We start from the raw sequence: 18546 nt of genomic DNA, 5'->3' as shown, positions 1-18546 counted from the left end.
GCGCGCCGAGGCCTCCGCCAGCCCGCGGGCGGCGGGCAGCGCCGCCCGGTCCCGGGAGGCGGCGGCGGCGGCCGGAGCGAGGGGCGCGTCCCCGCGGTGGCGAGCGCCCTGGGCGGGGCGGGGGCCGGGGTAAGTAGTCCCGGCGAGGGGCCCGCGCGGCCGTACCGCTGCGCGGCGCGAGGGCGGGGGGGCATGGCGGCCGCCGTGATGCCGGCTCCGGCAGAGGCGCGGCGGGGCCGCGGCAGGCCGGGTGAGGGCGCGGGCCGGCGGGCGGGCGGTGGCGGCGGCGGGCCCCCTCGCCTCGCCGCGGCGGCGGCTCCCCCCACCCCGGCGCACCGGGGCCGCCCCGCCGTGTGCGCGCGCGCGGAGGCGGCGGGGGGGACCCCGCGGCAAGATGGCGGCCGGAGGCCGGGCAGGGCCGCGGGGCATGCCGGGACCGGGGGCGCCGGGAGGCGCCGGGCCCTCCCGGGAGGGCGGCCGGGAGCGGCGGGCATGGGGCCGCAGCGGCGCCGGTCCCTCCGCGGGCGCCCCGAGGGGCGGCCCGGGCCCCCGCGTCGGGCCAGGCGGGTTGCGCGGGGCCGGGGCGCGGGCGGCGGGCAGCGGCCCTGACGGCGGCGGTCTCCTCTCCCAGGTGGAGTCTAGGTGGCCCCGGCGGGACGGGCATGGAGGAGAATGCGGTGGAGAGCAGCAGCGACGCGGCTCCGCAGGCAGCGCGGGAGGAGCCCTCCGAGAGCGGCCTGGGCGTCGGGACCTCGGAGGCCGTGTCGGCAGACAGCAGCGACGCCGCCTCGGGCCCCGGCCCGCTTTCCGGGGTGGATGACTCGGGCGTGGGCCAGAGCTCCGACAGCAGCGGGGTCTCCCTGGTAGGCGTGAGTGGGGAAAATGGGGCGGCGGGCAGCGCGGGGAGGGGAGGGCGGCTGTGTTTCTGCTTCCTGTGGGTTCCTCTAGACGCTTGTGGCAAACTGAGCTTTGGGAGCCAGCTCAGCAGACTTGAGGGGTGCCGTTAGGCTGCCGGTCGGGTGTCTGCTTGCTGGTCAGAGGAGGGGAGCTCTGTTCGGTAGTCAGAGCAGCCAGGGCCCTTGGCAATACCAAAGGATTTGCTCTGATACCTTTCCTTGTGGTTCTGCCATGATATACTGGTATTGTTTGCATACGCTGGCTCCCCAGGGGCCTGGCCTGGCAAAGGTTTCTCAGCTGAGCTCTTTTGGCCTTTTTTTTTTTTTCTTTTCCCTGCCAGGAAGAGGTGTCGGAGAGTAGCTCAAGCACAGATGCCATTCCCCGGATTTACCTGCCAGATTCATCTTCTGTTGCCCAGTCCACCTTGGTCTCCAGTGTCTCCACTGTGAGCCAGTCCATCATGGTGTCAGAGTCCCCACAAGTCCTGGTTCACTCCAGCGTCATCACTGATGGAGCCACAATTGTGTCAGACTCCACTGCATCCACTTCCTCGGACCTAGGTTCTGCCATTGACAAAATCATTGAGTCCACAATTGGCCCTGACATCATCCAGAGTGAGTGTGTGCTCCCAGCTACTTGTGCATGTGGCAGACCTGCCTGCTGTCCCTCTGTAGTGGCCTGTGTGCAGATGGCTCAGGGGACTGGGGAAGGGAGCTGCTGCTGTGCCAGACCTTGGACGGTGAGAGGGAAATAAGCATGTGCATACGTATGCACCGTGGTCAGCGGGGGTTTCTCTTGCCTCGCTACAGTAGCTGGAGGGTTTGATGAGGAGCTTATGGCTGCTGTGGCTGCCGGACAGCCCTCCCTCTGCCCAGCTGTTCCTTCAGCCACGGTGCCAGCAGCCCAGGGCAGGCTCTGGCCGCGGAGCCAGACCTTCCTCAGCCCTTCCTGCTTGTGTTTGAACCTGGGAGAGCCCTAGTTAGCCCCAGTGCCTCTACAGCCCCTGTGCCTGGCAGTTATCACTCTGCTTTCCTCTTCCTCCTAGGCTGCATCGCTGTGACCAGTGCTGAGGATGGCGGGGCAGAGACTACGCAGTACCTCATTCTACAAGGCCCGGATGATGGTAAGGGCACACCCTGAGGCGTCCGGCAGTGACTGTCTCTGCCTCTGAGCCTTTTCCACCAGCACGGAGCCTGGGGTGGGTATCCCGGCTATATTGCCAGCAGTGCCTGCGCCAGAGTCCTTGTGTCAGTGCTGACTGTCGGGACCTTGTTACTGAGCTCATGTTCAGGCCTGTGCCCTAGGTGTGAGTGCAGCCTTGGATGCAGTGAGGATCTGCTCCTTGGCTGAGCTGGTTTTGGTGTTTCAGGTGCTCCTATGGTGTCCCAGATGGCCACTTCTGCTTTGGCCAATAGCTTGATGATAGAAGCTGTTGCTGATGGACCTACCTCCACGTGCCTTGACCAGCCCGGACCTTCAGACCTTTCTGAGCAGTTGGAAGTGCTGGAGCTACCCACACGGCCAGATCAGGCCCAAGAGGTGGATGGTGGGGAGGAGCTGGACCAGCCAGACATGGAAACCCTGGAAGAGATGATGGAGGTGGTTGTGGTGCAGCAGTTCAAGTGCAAGATGTGTCAGTACAAGAATGTCTCCAAGAAGACGCTAATTAACCACATGAAAGAGCGGCACTTCCAACCAGGTGTGCGCTAAGGGCTGAGGAAGATTTATCTTATTGCAGACGGACTCTACTCTCTCCGGGGTAGAAACAAGGGGAGACGTACAAGTGTAAGGACCTGTTCTGCCATGCAGTCTGGTAAAGAGTTTTTTGTTCTGTTCTCTGTGGCAGTGGGTTCAGCTCTGGCTTTGAAGAAAGGACGTCCACGGAAGGGGGGATCTGCTCCAAAGACTGCAGAGGAGGAGGTCCCAGAAGAAGAAGAAGATGACGATATCATGGATGCTGGTGCTATTGATGACCCTGAAGGTAGGTAGAACTCATCTTCACCGCATCTTGCATAGCTTAGTTTTTCCGCAGTCTCTGTCTGACGTTTTGGGCCACTTACCTTCAGAGGACAGTGACTATAACCCAGCTGAGGATGAGCCTCGTGGGCGACAGCCCAAGTACAGCCGCACTGTCCCCACATCCAGTGAGGAGAGGCCACGTCGACGCCCAGGGAGACCCCGCAAGTTTCCTCGTCTGGAGGACATGCCCCAGGATGTGCCTGAAGGTGGGGGAAGCGAGGGGCAGCAGGCCTGTGCTGGGCCAGAGCAGGGAGCAGTACACAAGCTCTCAGGAGCCTGCAGGGAGGGTTTGTGATGGAGGTGTGCTGCTTTCTGTTGAGCAGGAGGGGAGGTGGAGCCCTTAGTGACATCCCAAAGCACACCGAGCCGCGAGCTGCAGAACTCTGAAGCAGCCAGTTCCTCGTGCCTGGAGAACGGGACCAGTGAGAGCCTGGCAGAGCCCAGCATCAGCCAGTCTGACTCCAAGAACAAGGACCCTTCCTCTAACACCGGCCCCGAGGAGGCAGATGTCATCCCCAGGAGGCGAGGGCGGCCCTCCCGCCGCTTCCTGGGCAAGAAATACCGCAAGTACATGGGGCGCAGGTGAGGGGTGTGTGCTGAGCCGGTGCTGGGCCCTCTGGCCTGTGCCCAGGGCCGGTCCAGCCCCTGTTTGCCACCACAGCTCTGAGCCCTAGTCCCATTTCCACAGGTACTACTACAAGTCACCCAAGCCCCTGATGAGGCCCTACCTGTGTCGGATTTGTGGCTCACGTTTCCTCACGCATGATGATCTGCGTTTCCATGTCAACTCACACGAAGCCAATGACCCGCAGCTCTTCAAGTGTCTCCAGTGCAACTACCGCTCCCGGCGCTGGTCCTCCCTCAAGGTGAGCGCCGTCTGTCCTGCTCCTGTACACGTGAGCGTGGCTGGTAGGCCCAGGTCTCACGGCCCCTGCTCTCCTTGCAGGAACATATGTTCAACCATGTGGGCAGCAAGCCCTACAAGTGTGAGGAGTGTAATTACACCAGTGTGTACAAGAAGGATGTCATCCGGCACTCCACAGTGCACAGCCGGGACAGGTGAGGGAAGTGCAGTCCTAGAGACTGTCCTGCAGCCTGACTGGATGGCACCAACACTGTTCCTCCTGCCCTGGGAGGGCAGCCATGGCTGCTTTTCCCCTGACCTCTGGCCCTTTCCAAAGTGGCTAGTTTTGGTGTCTTGGGTACAAGGGAGCTTGGACTTGGGATGTGGGTAACACAAGGGGCTTTTCTTTCTTTTTCAGGAAAAAGAGAGCTGATCCGGTGAGTTTATGTACCCTGTTGGCTTATCTCTCAGCACTGTTGTATGGGAAGAGGCATGTCTGGGTCTTCCACAAATTCTTGGTGCCTCGTTGAAGGCAGTGTTTCTGGATCCCCTGAGGAAAGTCAGCCCAGGTCCTGCAATGGGGAGAGGGTAAGGAAACTGGTGAGCCCCTCCCAGGTGAGCTTATCTTTGTGCGTGCTCTCCCTCCAGCCCCCAAAGCTGAACTCCTTCCCATGCCCTGTATGCAACCGTATCTACCCCATGCAGAAGAGGCTTACCCAGCACATGAAGACACACAGCACAGAGAAACCACACATGTGTGATAAGGTGAGGGTGGGGTACAGCCTGGGGAAGCGACTGGCAGCGAGTGAGGCTGGATGGGAGGTAAGTGCTGCTTTACTTGGTTTTGCTGCAGTGTGGAAAGTCCTTTAAGAAGCGCTACACCTTCAAGATGCACCTGCTGACACACATCCAGGCCATTGCCAACCGCAGGTAGGAGCCTGGCAACAGCCTGCAGCATGCCCTGGTAGAGCCTGTGTCCCGGCTCCCCCTTAGAGGGGAGGACAGAAGGTCCCTGCTGCCCGTGTGACAGGTGGTTTTGTCCTGGCAGGTTCAAGTGCGAGTTCTGTGACTACATCTGTGAGGACAAGAAGGTCCTGCTGAACCACCAGCTGTCACACATGAACGACAAGCCCTACAAGTGTAGCTTCTGCAAGTACTCCACCTTCCGGGAGGACTTCCTGGTCTCACACATGGCTGTCAAGCATACGGGTGAGGGGAGCTGGCTGCCTGCCTTGCCCCATGCCCCAACATCCTACAGCCCCGTTTCTCCAGGAGGTGGTCAGAGCCTGTCTGCTCTCCCTGCCGTCCCTTGGGGGCCTCCTGCTTGACTCCCGTGTCCCACAGGAGGGAAGCCGTTTGCTTGTGAGTTCTGTCACTTCACCACCAAGCACAAGAAGAACCTGCGCCTCCACGTGCACTGCCGCCATGCTGACTCCTTTGAGGAGTGGGCGCAGAGGCACCCTGAGGAGCCACCCTGCCGCCGCCGCCCCTTCTTCACGCTGCAGCAGATTGAGGAGCTGAAGCAGCAGCACAGTCAGGTGCAGGCCTCGGCTGAGCCAGAGGCCACCCCACCGGTGAGTGCTGTAGCCTGTGCCCCAGCTCCTGGCACTTGATGGCCCCAGCCGTGCTGTCAGCTCTCTCTCTCACACAGGGGCACCTTGGCACTGTCACCTACCATGCGGTCCAGGCCGTCCTGGACACGGAGCCCCCCATCCTCTCGCAGGATTCCCTGGGAGGAGCCACCGTCATTTATGAACGAGGTGAGTGAGCTCCCAAGGAAAGATGTGGGGATGTGGAGGAGGTGGGTGAGTGCATGCCTGACCTTCCCCTTCTGACCCTGACAGGTGTGGCTGGATCAGCAGAACTGGCCACGCAGACTGCCCTGGATCTCCTGCTGAACATGAGCACTCAGAGAGAGCTGGCCGCGGGCTCACTGCAGGTGAGGAGGGTTGAGGGGTTGGCAGTGCCTGGCAGGGGGAGGCTGCCCAGCCCTCCACAGTGCCCAGCCCTGTTCCGCTTCAGGCGGAGTCTTGCAGAGCCTTGCCTTCCTCTGGCTGAGCCACTGTCCCTGCTGCAGGTGGCAGTGGTGAAGCCAGATGATTCAGGAGAGGTTCGGGGCACCTGTGAGCCGCAGGCACAGGAGGAGGGGGCAGAGATGGACTCTAAGGAGCAGCAGCAGCAGCAGCAGAAATTGGTGACGCTGCACATGGCAGAGCCTGGGGAGACGCTGGTGCAGGAGGCTTACGAGGAGGCAACCCTGGGTGGCTCGGAGTTGCAGCAGATCACTATCCCCTTTGGCGGGACAACAGAGTACAGTATCATCACACCCATCAGTGAGGAGATTCAGGCTCCAGGCACGCTGTACAGGTCAGCCATGTGGAAGGAGTGGGGAGGCGGAGGCACTTCCGATCTCAAATGAGGAGTCTTTAGTGATGAGGAGGACAAGACAGATCCTCTCTGACCATGTCCTCTCCAGCAGTGAGGAGGAGAGTCCTGCGGAGGCTTCCCACACGGTTGTGCTGAATGAAGCTGTGATGACAGAGGTTGCTCCGAAAGACCAAAACAATCACTATGTCATGTCGTCTGGCATTCCGGGGAGCCAGTTCCATCACATTGAGGTAAGGAGCTGAACTTTTTCCCCGTCTCGGGCAGCAGTGTGAGCAGGTGTGACTGGGTGTTTCTCTCTCAGCCCCTCAGCGGGGATGCTGCCTTTCCCTTGCCTGCGGAAGGCCAGGAGGCACAGCCCACCGGCATCAAATGGCCCCTGGTGCAGTGTGTCACCAGGCAGCTCCAGAAGGACTCATCTTTATCCCCAGCCTCCGAGGGGCAGGAAATCTCATCCCCAAAGGTCAAGTGGCCTGTGCTCCAAGGCATGGCCAAGAAGCTCTCATGCAAGGTTTCCACAGCCAAGAAGCTCTCGTGCAAGATTTCCACAGCCAAAAAGTTTTCATGCAAGATTTGCACAGCCCTGTTCACAGGGAGAGCAGAAATGGAGCGTCACAAGAGAGCCCACATTGGGCCCAGCACCTTCAAGTGTCCCGACTGTCCATTCACTGCAGCCCTCTGGCCAGAGGTTCGGGTAGGTTTCCTGGCACAGAGAAGCCCGGGAAACGAGGTTTGGGGAAATGGGGGCTTTTTGACCCTGTGCTTGTCCTTCTGTCCCCAGAGCCACATGGTCCAACATGCCAGCCTTCGGCCACACAAGTGCGCCCACTGCAGCTTTGCCTCCAAGAACAAGAAGGACTTGCGCAGGCACATGCTGACACACACCAATGAGAAGCCCTTTTCCTGCCCCATCTGTGGGCAGAGGTGAGTGAAGTCTGCTAGGTTGCTGCTGCTTTGAGAGATCCTGTAGAGGTCTCTGTCATGGTTTAGCCCCAGCCAGTAACTAAGTACCATGCAGCCACTTGCTCACTCCCCCCTCACCCAGACAGATGGGGAGGAGAATCAGAAAGGAATGTAAAACTTGAGGGTTGAGATAAGAACAATTTAATAATTGAAATAAAACAAAAAGAAAAATTAAAATAACTGTTATAATGAAGGGAGAAGGGGAGAGGAGTGAAATCTAAAGGGAAGGGAGAAAAGAAAACCAGCAACGCACAATACAACTGCTCACCACCCACTGACTGATGCCCAGCCAGTCCCTGAGCAGTGACTGGCAGCCCCATCCAACCATCCCGCCCCCCGCGTTTATATACCGAGCATGGCATCCCATGGTGCAGAATACCTCTGGCTAGTTCAGGTCAGCTGTCCTGGCTGTGTCCCCTCCCAATTTCTTGTGCCCTCCCCCAGCCCTCCCGCTGGGAGGGAAACTAAAAAGCCCTTGACTTAGTATAAACACTACCCAGCAACAATCAAAGCCACCAGTGTGCTGTCAGCTTTTTTCTCACACCAAATCCAAAACACAGCACTGCACCAGCTACTAAGAAGAAAATTAACTGTCCCGGTGGAAACCAGGACACTCTCCAAGGCTCAAGAGGAGATAGGATACTGGCAAAGAGCTGGCTGCCCCAACCCTGCCCCTGGGAGTGGTCCTCTGTTAGAGGGAACCCTGCGCTTGAGAATGGTGCGTGCTGCAGGTGGACCCAGCTTTGTCCCCAGGGAACTTCTGCAGGAGGAGGTTCAGTACTTTGGTGCTGATGGAAACATCCTGGGAGCTGGGATAGGCTGTGCCGTAGGATGTATCTGTGGCATGGGTCTCTGCACAGAGACCCTCTGCTGCCCGCAGCAAACTACACCTCGTGCCCTTCCTCCCATAGGTTCAACCGTAATGGGCACCTCAAGTTCCACATGCAGCGTTTGCACAGCTCAGAGGGGAAGAGGCCCGGGGTGCCCGCGGCTGCTGCCCAGCAGACCATCATACTGAACAGCGACGAGGACACACTGGCCACCCTGCAGAGTAAGTTGTGTACCTGCGAGCAGGGCTGACCTGCAGGTTTTTTGTGGCCAGAGCCCCATGCAGGGTTTCACCCAGCCTGCGGGCCACGCAGGACTGAGAAGGGTCAAGGCCAGGAGGTTCCTGGTTAGGATTGCCAGCAGCAGCAGAGCTTGGTGGGTGCAGAGACAAGGAGGCTGGGCAAAAAGGAGCATTCCTGGTGAGGCACTGACTTGTGGTTCTGCGCAGAACTAGGGAGGGGTCCCATGTTTCCACCAAGGAGCTCCCAATAGATCAGTGTATTGTGGGAGCAGTGGTGCTGTGAGCAGCTCATGGCTGAAACGGCAAGTGGAGTTCATGATCTGATGTGGAGGTTGTGTTTTGCCTGCAGTGACCTCTAGTTTCCTTCATGTTGGGGGAGTTTGGTTTGGCTTCTGACCTTCTGTGAGCAGAGCTGAGACTGACCGGTGCTCCTCACTGTGGCAGGGGCTGGCCAGCAGCCCCAGCAGTGTCTGCACTGGCTTTTTCTGCATTCCAGCGGCTTTGCAGTCTGGCCAGGCGGTGCTGGCTCCCGAGCGGCTGCAGCAGGCTCTAGGGCAGGAACACATCATTGTCGCACAGGAGCAGAGCATCACGAGTCAGGTGAGTCGGGCCCATCGGTGTCATCCTCCCGCCCTGTGCGGCTGCTCCCCGTGAGCTATGTGGGTTCCCTCCTCGGAGGGCTTGCAGACAGGCGTACCCCTGCTGATGGTTCTGGGCTTTTGCTGACCCGCAGGAAGAGGCTGCATACATCCAGGAGATCACAACTGCTGACGGACAGACAGTACAGCACTTAGTGACCTCTGACAACCAGGTGAGTGGGGGGCACATCCCAGGAACTGAAAGATCCTGTGCAGCTGGAGCAGGGAGAGCTAGGAGCAGTGGGGAGGAACGCGGTGGAAACAGACACAGGAGACAGACAAGAACGAGTCCTGTTGTGATGTTGGAGGGCAGGGTGGGCAGTGGTAGCCTTTTTGGGGTCTGAATCCCTGTGTTTGCAGGTTCAGTACATTATTGCCCAGGATGGCGTGCAGCACTTGCTTCCCCACGAGTATGTTGTTGTCCCAGAGGGACATCACATCCAGGTGAGCTGCAGTCTGTCTGCCCCCCCTTTGCATGGTGGACGGGGCTCAGGAGGGTGCCGTGTGTGGAGCTGGGCCACATCCTGCTCCCTGTGGCTTACTGGGCTTGAGTCATAGCTTGCTTTGGGGACAGGGATGCCTGCTAGCCCTAACAGAGCCCCACTGTGGTTCTTGTCCCCAGGTACAGGATGGTCAGATCACGCACATCCAGTATGAGCAGGGCAGCCAGTTCCTCCAGGAACCGCAGGTAAGGGGGCAGGCAGGCATGGTGGTTGGAGCTGAGGGGTCTGCTCAGAGCCCGTATCGGAGCCAGAGAGGGAGGGATGTGAAATAGAAGGTGCCTCAGTGACTCGGTGCAGAAGCTGTGGCTGGAGCAGCGCTGCAGGAAGGGACCCTGCCCCTCCTGGACTCTCCTGTTCTCTCCCCCCTGCAGTTCCAGTACATGCCTGTCTCACCTGAGCAGCAGCTTGTCACCCAGGCGCAGCTGGAAGCAGCTGCACACTCGGCTGTCTCAGGTAGGACCAGTGTCCCGGGGCCGAGCGCTGGCGTAGCTCTGGCAGTCCCGTCTCCCTCGGGTGCTGGGTGCCGGTCCTGCCGGGCAGTTTGTGGTGCCTGTTGGCAGCTGCTGGACGCCGTGGTCTCGGCCCCGCTCTGCCTGCAGACGCTGATGGTTTGCTGCAGCTGGCTGAGGAGGGCAGGGAAGGCTGGAGGGGGTGAGGCTGGATCGCCGCTTTGCTGCCTGCATCCCTGTAATTCTGGGAAGCAGCCTGCCGTGGTGGCTGAGGGGAGACCTTTACTAGTCCCAGTGTGTCAGTTCTGGAACAGCACCAGTTCCCTTCCCTTGGAGAGGAGTTGCTGTGCCGGGAGAACAGCAGCTTCCACAGGGTGGAGACACCCTGCTGCATGTTTGCAGAGCTAACCAGAGCCTGGCTCCCTGCTGGAGCCCTGCCTGAGTGTAGTGGCCCTTCACTCACCTTGCATGCTTGCCCCTTCCCTGTAGGCAGGTGGTGAATGCAGAGGGGGGGGCCCTGGGCCACCACCGGCTGTCCCCTGCCCTTGGACAGGGGGAGGCACTGACCCCCTTTCCTCTGCAGCGGTGGCTGATGCTGCGATGGCCCAGGCGCAGGGTGTGTTCACTGCTGAGGCAACAGCTGAGATCGAGGAGCTGCAGGAGGGGATCCACTACGATGTCATCACGCTGACGGACTAGCACTGGGGCCAGGCCCGGCTAGCGCTGGGACACCCATGCTGAGCAGGACAGCTGCACCAGGCGGGAGCCTCCTCAGCCAGCAGTTGCCTTATTGCTTCACGGCGACGGGGGATGTGCCTGAGCATGCCGCGGCAGGGGCACACTGCTGCTCGCCCTGCGCTGCAGGGGTTCTGCACATCCTTCCCAGTACAGGCAGCTGTCTCCAGCGGAGACTGCTCTGCAGCCGAGGCAGGCTGCGCAGTGTCAGCGCTCTTGTGTGGACGCTATCTTTGCCTGTTGCACTTGATGATGGTCTAAAATCCCTTTTCCTGAATCATGTCTCTGTGGGCCAAACTCGGCTCGGTGTCTGCCTGGCACATGTGGATCCTGGGAGAGAGCCATGGGGCTGAGCCCAGCTGCGTGGTACGGTGTGAGGTGAGGTGTTTGCAGCTGCAGCTGCATGCTCGCTGCTCGGCAGGTGTGGGGAGTGAGGGCAGCCATCCCTCCCGTGGCTTCTTCAGCCTGCGGGCAGGCAGCACTAGGGCTTTGGACTGGAGAAACCCAGAGTAGGAAGAGGCACAGGTGGAAGATGCTCTATTTTTCTTCTGAAAGAGGGATGGACTCTGGAGTTTGTTCGTAGGTGGTTGCGGGAGGGGTTCAATTCTGACATTCTCAAGCTTTGACTATGCTTATGAATAAAAAGGGATTGAAACCTGCGTGTGTGCCTGCCTGGAGGGTCTGGGGTCACCTGGCCAGTGGGGACAGTCAGGCCTGCCTTCCTCCTGCCCCTCTGGCTTGTTCCTCCAGGGCTGGGGTGTGTGCATCCCCAAGCCTGGTGCTGGTGGCAGCTGCCCTGCGCTCTCCGCTTCTTCCCGCCCGAGTGACCTTGAGTCCTGCGAAGCGAGCTGGGCATCTGGTATAGCAGTGGGCTGGGCACGAAATTAATCGAGTGGTAAACAGCCTAAATCCCATGTAACTCTGTCCCAAACTACACACACTGCCCCTCCCTGAGCGGATTGTCTGGAAGTATTTACATGTGATTAGCTGTTATAATCTCAGAGTTTTAGTTCTATGCTTTTGCATTAAACTGATTATCCGCGGAGGGGAAAAAGGGCTGGAACCACCCAACCTGAGCAAGAGCTTCTGTGAGGTCAGAGCTCCGTGGCTGCAGGACTGCTGCGGTGTGATCACTGGGCGCTCGGCCGGGCTCGTGCAGGGGCCAGGGACGGTGCGGGGGCTTGCGCTGTGAGCGCAGAGCGGGTGCTACGAACACAAAGTGGGTGCTCTGCCCACAGTGCTGGCGGCCCCCTCCTGCCACAGCTGCTGAGGGTGCCCACGGCCCCTCCCCTGCCCCAGGGCAGCACCCTGCCTGCACGTTGGGCACCCAGGCTGGTGTGGGCTGGACCCTGTGACCATCCTGCCCAGCCAGGGACGCAGCGTGCGGGTGGCCCTGCATTCCCCTGGGGGACCAGCCACAGTTGATTGTGGCTCTGCCCTGGCTGTGGCTGTGTCCCACGGTCTTCACATCTGCCTGCTGCCTGGTCTGTGCTTAGCTGTGCCGCTGTGTGGCTGTGCCTGTCTGGCCGTGGCTCGGTTGGTGTCCAGCTGTGTCCATCCGCGGTGCTGGTGGCTGGCTGTGGTCCTCCCTCTCCAGCTGTGCCGCGCAGGGTTAAGGTACACCACAGCAATCCGCAGGCGCTTTCCTAGATTACAGCTCCATTATCTAATAAAGCGGATCCTCGTCGGCAGCACTGATTAGGGCTGGAGGAGTCCTGTGGGGACAAGGTTACGGGGCTGCTGTGAGGCTGTGGCCAGGGCTGGTCTCAGCTGTCTGGCCCAGCCAGTGGCACAGGCATCCTGGTTGTCCTGTGAGTTCCACACCTGGGGCTGCCACGAGCACCATGTTCCACAGCACAGGACTGGAGCTCCTGTCTGCTGCGTATGGGGAGCTCCAGGTGCTGCTGGGGCTCTGGCCATGGGGCACAGCAGGTCTCGGGTTCCCTCAGTACTGGCATCTGGTCCCTGGGTCTTTCTGCTGTTACCGGGGGCCTGCGGGGAGCCCAGGGATGCAGCAAGGGCTCATTAGCACCAGTGACCTTCTCCTTCCTGTCCCCGGCCAGCGCTAAGCGGGTTTGTTACATATTTAATATCCTGAGAGCGTTATTAGTCGGTATTTAATGACGGATACAACCTGTGGGATAATCCCAGTCTTAGTGGGGAGGCGCAGAGGCAGGAGCTGGCCGGCTTGGGGGGTCGCAGGCTCTTGGGGCCCCTTGTGCAACTGCCCACCGCTGCCCTGCTGGCCCACTGCCCCTGCTCCATCAGCAGGCAGAACACCCCAGTGCCTGCGGGGCTGAGTCCTCAGCCAGGCAAAGGGTTCTCGCCCGTCCCTGGGGCTGTGGGGCCCCTTCCCCTGCGCCCCTCTGCAGACAGGACCCCAGCTGCAGGCACGGCAGTGCTGGGGCCAGGACCTGGCCAAGCTGGAGGAGGAGTGGGCTCCGGAGCAGCACCTTGCACCTCCCACGTCCTGCCAGGCCGTGCACAAGTTCTCCTGCAAGCCCCTGACCCTCCAGCCCACCCCACCACAGCGTGGGAGGCTCTGCCGACCCCTGCCCCTGAGCCAGGTCAGGGCTGGGGTCAAGGATGGGGACCGATGGCTCTTGGCGCTGCAGTAAAGCCCTGAGTGTGCTATGTCCCGTGTGCATCCCTGTGTGGGCTGCGTCCCTGGGGCTGTGGGCCTCCCCGTGGGCCCCATGCACCAGCCCCTGGTGCCACTGCATCCCATCACTGGGGGCTGCGCAGGCTGTGCTGGGGCAATGCAGGGTCGGGGGACTGGGGGGTGCCGGGGTCCTGGTGTGGGTCCTGGCCACGTCCCGGCTGGTGGTGGGCAGGCGGGGAGGATGGCAATAGCCAGGAGAGGGGGAGGCATCGGCTGCCCCAGATCCCTGCTGCTGCTTTCGTGGGTGCTAATACCCCCTAATCAGCTGTCAGTCACTGCGGACCCCGGCAGCTATAAAACGCCCGGGAGCAGCTCCCCAGCTCCTCTCCCTGCAGCATGGCAGCTCCTTGGGGTGAGGGGAGCCCAGGCCGAGAGCCAGGGGGCTGCGGGGGGCCGTGGGGAGCCCTGCGGGGACCCCCCCAAGCCTTACTGCCCTGGCCCTGCCCCTGCCCCTGCCCAGTGCTGGCTGGCTACAGCCTGCTGCCGCCCCCTCTGAGCCTCCTGGCACCCTTGGTAAGTGCTGCGCTGCAACCCCTGGGGGATCGGGGTGTGGGACCCCTCACAGGACTGGGACAGGGCTGCGTGGGGCGATTGGGGTTGGGGAGCTACTGTCCCGGGTCCCCTGCGCCCCCCCCCCCCGTGTCCCCCCCCATCCCCCTGGCACTTTGGGGCGTGTGGTGCTGGGCATGGGAGAGGGAGAGGAGGGGCAGGACCCATTTCTGCCCCCTCCCATGAGCAAAGGGCCGAGCCCCCACATCCCCCAGACCCCTTTCTCCAGCCGCGGGTACCCCTGCCCTGTCCTGCCTTGACAGCTCTCTGCCCCTTCCAGGTCGCGCCCGCCTACAAGGTGCCACTGGGGCTGCCCGTTGAGCCAGGGCGGGCGAAGGTGGCAGCGGCGCGGGAGAGCACCGGGGCGCTGAAGGCCTGGCTGGCACGGCACCCCCGGAACCCCTACCCCAGCAAGGGGGAGAAGGTGATGCTGGCTGTGGTCAGCCGGATGAGCCTCACCCAGGTCTCCACATGGTTCGCCAACGCCCGCCGGCGCCTCAAGAAGGAGAACAAGACGGGCTGGGCTCCACGCGACGCCTCAGACTGCGAGGACAGCGAGGGCGAGGGGGCCCTACTGGGTGTTGCCCCCAGCGCCAGCCCTGCGCAGGATGGGTGCGGGAGCAGCTCCGAGGTGGGACCAGGCCCTGGGCAGGGCAAGCAGCCCCAGAAACCCAAGATCTGGAGCGTGGCGGCTATTCTGGCATCTCCCCACGGCGAAAGCGGGTGCCCCCCAGGGGTGCTGGCGGTGCTGGAGCAGGGCTAGGGCTGGGGCGGCCGTGCCCCTTACCCGAGGGCAGGTGGGGGCCAGGGCTGTGGCTGTGGGGAAGGGACAGCCCCGCGGCTGGGCAGGGAAGGACAGATGGCCGTGGGACCAGGCAGCTGCCTGGCTGAGGAGAGTGGGCAGTGTGGGCAGGGAGGGACACGAAGCGCTAATAAATGTCACTTTGTCTTGGGCCTTTGTCTGGTTTTGCCTGTCTGCAGTGGGCATGTTGGTGGGGATGCCAGCGGGGGTACGGGGGTGCCAGCAGGGATGCAGGAGTGCCACTGGGGATGCTGACAGGGATGCGGGGATGCCAGCGGGCTGCAGGCATTTCCACTGCCAGTGCTGCCCGCAGGAGCAGGGCAGATCCTACCCCAAGCCCCTTGGGCTGCCCCTTGCCCACCCCCTCTGTCTGATGCCATATCCCCACACTGCCAAAAGTGGGACCCTCCTGGGCACCTGGTCAGGCTGCAGCGTGTTTTCCAGCCCCACCACTGGCTGGGGCTCCCAGCGGGGGCTCCCCCTGTTCAGCAGAGGATAAGCCACAGCGTTTCCAGGCAATTCCAGGCCTTCCTGATGCCTGCTCCCTCTCCCTCTCCCTGGAGGTCTGGGGTCACCTGTGGGGCACACACATGCATGGGGCGCAGGGCTGGGGTGGCCATCACAGCTGTCACAGCGCTGTGTCACACGGCAGCACAGGAAGGGACGTGCAGGGACAGGGACATGCATGAAGCACTGCACATGGGGGACACAGGGGAGCGGCACTGCCCATCCACTCGCTGAGTGTGACACTGACTGCCAGGACCAGGCTCAGACCCACCGGGCCCCCCTGAACCCGGGGCTGGGCTCACAGCAGACAGCTCTATGCAACTCCAGGGGGACAAGCGGGGCCAGGGAAGCTGGCCAGGGAGGGTAGAGGGGACCAGGAGCCCTGGGAAGGCACGGACACGGGGCAGAGCTGTATGGCAGCTTTTAATGTTCCTAAGAACTAGGAAACAGAGATCAAAAAGAGACTTTGCTCTTCTTGATAAAAGTAATAAAATGGTTAGCGGTGTTAAATTAATCCTTACAAAACAAAACCCAAGGAGGATAAATAAAGCCCAGAGGCTCCGCATAAAAACCACAACGACTACAAAACAGCTGCAAAGACGTCTTTACACACCAAAGAAACTCCTCTTCTCCGCTCCTCCCCTATACGGTACACAGCGTCGGCAAACACGGGACTCACACATGTGGGAAAGGAACACGGATGCAATGGGAGCAGCCCTGCGGGGAGCACGGGCGCCACGGACAGAACTATTTACACTATGGACACGGAGCTGTGCTGGTGCCAGTCCGGCCGCCGGAGCCCCCGGGCTCTGCCCATCCTTCTCCTGCCGGCGCCAGGCTGTGGCCAGCTGCTGGGGCCCCTCCAGCTGCGGCGCTGGGTGCTGAGCACTCGCACTTCCTTAGTCTCCCAGTTCCTGCTTTGCTCTCGACCCAGCTCCCGCTCTTTGCTGTGGAGGAGGAAGATGAGGAAGATGAGGAAGATGAGGAGCTGAGGGTCCGGCCTGAATGCTTGAAGGCTGCAATGAGCTCCTGTAGCCGCTCCGGTGTGGTCTCCCATTTGGCAAAGCCCGCGCTGTTCTGCAAGGGAAGGCAACAGCTGCTGAGCATCTCCCCGTGGTCCAGGTAGACCTCCATGCTGTGGGTCAGCCATGGGTCAGGGTACACCCGTACCCCAAAGGACAATGCTCCAAGGCACCCAGAGGCTTCCCAGGGTGGGCATGGGGCTCAGCTGTGCAGGATCAGGAGTGGGGGAACCCAAAGACCTCCCGGCACAGACACTGGCAGAGGCTGTAGACGATGCAGAGGAGGAGGGTGGAGGGCACGAGGCTGACCAGAATGATGCCCAGGCTGTGGTGCTCGATGAGCAGGAGGTAGATGCCGAAGGGCAGGGAGCTGAAGTAGAGGAGGCAGAGGACACCCAGGATGAAGCGAGGGACGGCTCGCCATCCCCAGGAGTGGCACTTCTGCCCGGGGCCGTGGCAGGGCAGTGTGCCCAGGCTGGCAGGGCGGTACAGCCGCACCACCTCAAGCCTGCCCAGGCCCTCCGGCGGGGCCACATCCTCCGGCACCTCCAGGATGGTGACCACCAGGCAATCAGGGCCGGGTGAGGGCTCTAGCACACTGGGGCAGAGGAGGACTTCAGGGGATCGGGTGGGACCCCGCTTCTTGGTCTTCTCATGGCCTGTCAGCAATGCCAGTGCCTCGCCGTCGTCCTGCAGCTGCTGCACGTCCCCACCGGGCACTGGGCTGTGCTGGCGGCAGAAGGGGCAGCGGAGCTGGCAGGGCGACGCATCCCCCAGTGGCACCATCTTGCAGAGGCACTTGGCGCAGAGGCGGTGGCCGCAGTGGAGCAGTTTGGGTCGGTGGGCGCGGGCATCGTAGCGGCTGTAGCAGATCTTGCACTCCAGTTCGGGGGCCACGAGTGCCGTTGTCTGAGGCCCCGGCTTGCTGTCCTGCTGGGCCATGCTCCTGGAGGGCTGGCTGGTGGCTGTCCAGGCTGGGGGAGAGGGAAGCCGCCGTGAGCCAGGGCTTGGGGGCAGGTTCCTGGGCCCTGCTGCACCCCACAGGCAGAGTCCGGCCAGCCCCGGGGGCTGGGTGGCAGAGCGGGGCCAGGGGAGCAGGAAACAGGCGGCAGCCCCCTCCCAGGGCCGGCACAGCCTGGCTGCGACTGCCAGCGGGTGCCGCCACGCTGGGACTCGGCCCCATCCCGGACGCCGTGTCCGGGTGGGAGGGAGACATCTTCCCCAGGGGACGGGCTGCGGGGTGGGGGCCCGTGTCCCGGGGGCAGCGTGTCCCTCCCCGTGCGGGCAGCTTCCCCAGGGCAGTGCCGGCTCTGGACACCGGGCTCTGCTGGCTGCAGGGACCCTCTGCCCTGCAGCCCCCCGCCCCCCTTCCACCCACAGCAGCAGGGCGAGCAGCATCCTAGGCCGTGGCCCTGGTACCTGCAGTCCACGCTGGGGCTCCTGGGTGGGACGCAGCCGTGGGTCGGTCCCCAGCCTTGCAGCCCCGGTGGGCCGGGCTGCGGCCCTGTCCGTGAAGGCAGGCAGGGTGCCGGCGGCGGCTTGTGCCCCATGGAGAGGCGTGGGGCGCGCTGCCCGCCACGCTGCGGAGGCAGCCTTGGCGCAGGGGCTGCCAGCATCCTCCGCGGCGTTGGCCTGGCAACGCGGAGCGGGAGGCGGATGCTCAGCCAGCCGGTGCCGGTGCTGTGCAGAGCCCTGCTATGGCAGGTCAGGGTTCCCAGGGCTGCTGCCAAGCTGCAGCAGGTCACTTCGGCTCCCTGCAGCCCCTTTGCTCACAGGCAGTCCTGAGGATGCTCTTTCCCTGCCCTGGGGGCTGCAGGCAGCGGCCCCTGGGGCCCTGCAGCCCCCAGCCTGGGGAAGAGCACGGCCGCAGAGCAGGGTCCTGGGGGGCCCATAGCACTTGGCAGACCCTCTGCCGTAGGAATGGGTGGCTTCTGCTCAGCCCTAGGGAGAGAAGATGCTCCAGGCATGAAATGCCTCACAGGGAGGGCCCTGCTACCTGTCCCAGAGCCCAGCACATCACCCACAGCATGGGGGATCAAGGGGCGCAGAGACGTGCTCGGCACCACCAGCATGTGCCCGGATACCTCGCCCCATTCCGGCACCCCAGGGAGCCAGGGCCAAGGGCACTTGGGGGCCGCAGCACTTGGCAGATCCCAGCTGGGTGATGCCAAGCCCTCGGCACATCCCTCTCCACAGGTTGCACCTCCCCAGCCCATGCCAAATCCCCCACCCAGGCTGCAGCCTTCGCAGGGGTGTTTCCAGCAGCCCTGAGGGGCAGCAGGCAGCAGAGACACCACCACCACCACCACCACCCCCCAGAGCTGCAGGCAGGTTGGCAGTGCTGATTCCTCCCCAGCACTGACAGGGTAAACCTCCCACCTGCTGCCAGGCAGGAGAGCAGCAGCCAGCCACCGCAGGAGGCAGCACTTGTGGGGGCAACTGCAGGGACCCCAAGCATCAATGGCCGACCTGGGGACACACCTAAGCTCAGGCGCTGCCAGG

The 18546-nt window shown here is 62.3% G+C and overlaps 2 protein-coding genes across 7 annotated transcripts; one reads left to right on the top strand and one right to left on the bottom strand.

The window, feature by feature from the left end:
- The first annotated feature begins 136 nt into the window (after positions 1-136).
- ZNF335 (zinc finger protein 335) lies at positions 137-14646 on the top strand. Of its 6 annotated transcripts, none has more exons than XM_080404203.1 (28): positions 137-250; positions 632-863; positions 1238-1511; positions 1943-2020; positions 2267-2596; positions 2744-2878; positions 2964-3122; positions 3240-3498; positions 3605-3782; positions 3863-3975; positions 4179-4197; positions 4409-4525; positions 4614-4690; positions 4809-4969; positions 5105-5334; positions 5412-5520; positions 5605-5699; positions 5838-6127; positions 6240-6378; positions 6450-6839; positions 6927-7069; positions 8020-8159; positions 8674-8777; positions 8911-8988; positions 9176-9259; positions 9438-9503; positions 9690-9771; positions 10351-11161. In XM_080404203.1, exons 2-28 carry the CDS (start codon positions 663-665, stop codon positions 10464-10466), a joined length of 4167 nt encoding a protein of 1388 aa, XP_080260329.1. In that variant the 5' UTR covers positions 137-250; positions 632-662; the 3' UTR covers positions 10467-11161. The 6 variants fall into 6 exon arrangements, with proteins under 6 accessions (XP_080260329.1, XP_080260328.1, XP_080260325.1 ...); XM_080404202.1 differs by having other exon boundaries at positions 6237-6378; XM_080404199.1 differs by lacking the exons at positions 9690-9771; positions 10351-11161 and adding an exon at positions 13994-14646 and having other exon boundaries at positions 6237-6378.
- Positions 14647-15426: 780 nt separating this feature from the next.
- Positions 15427-17511, bottom strand: LOC308070394 (E3 ubiquitin-protein ligase RNF182-like). The gene is made up of 2 exons (XM_080404224.1): positions 17464-17511; positions 15427-17018 (listed from the first exon to the last, which is right to left on the bottom strand). The coding sequence occupies exon 2, from the start codon at positions 16984-16986 to the stop codon at positions 16261-16263; it is 726 nt and encodes a 241-aa protein (XP_080260350.1). The 5' UTR covers positions 16987-17018; positions 17464-17511; the 3' UTR covers positions 15427-16260.
- Between the last annotated feature and the right edge of the window lie 1035 nt (positions 17512-18546).

The sequence above is a fragment of the Falco punctatus genome, assembly GCF_963210335.1.
Source record: "Falco punctatus genome assembly, chromosome: 10".
Lineage (NCBI taxonomy): Eukaryota > Metazoa > Chordata > Aves > Falconiformes > Falconidae > Falco > Falco punctatus.
The sequence above is the reverse complement of the archived record's forward strand: the minus strand, read 5'-3'. Positions and strand labels throughout refer to the sequence as shown.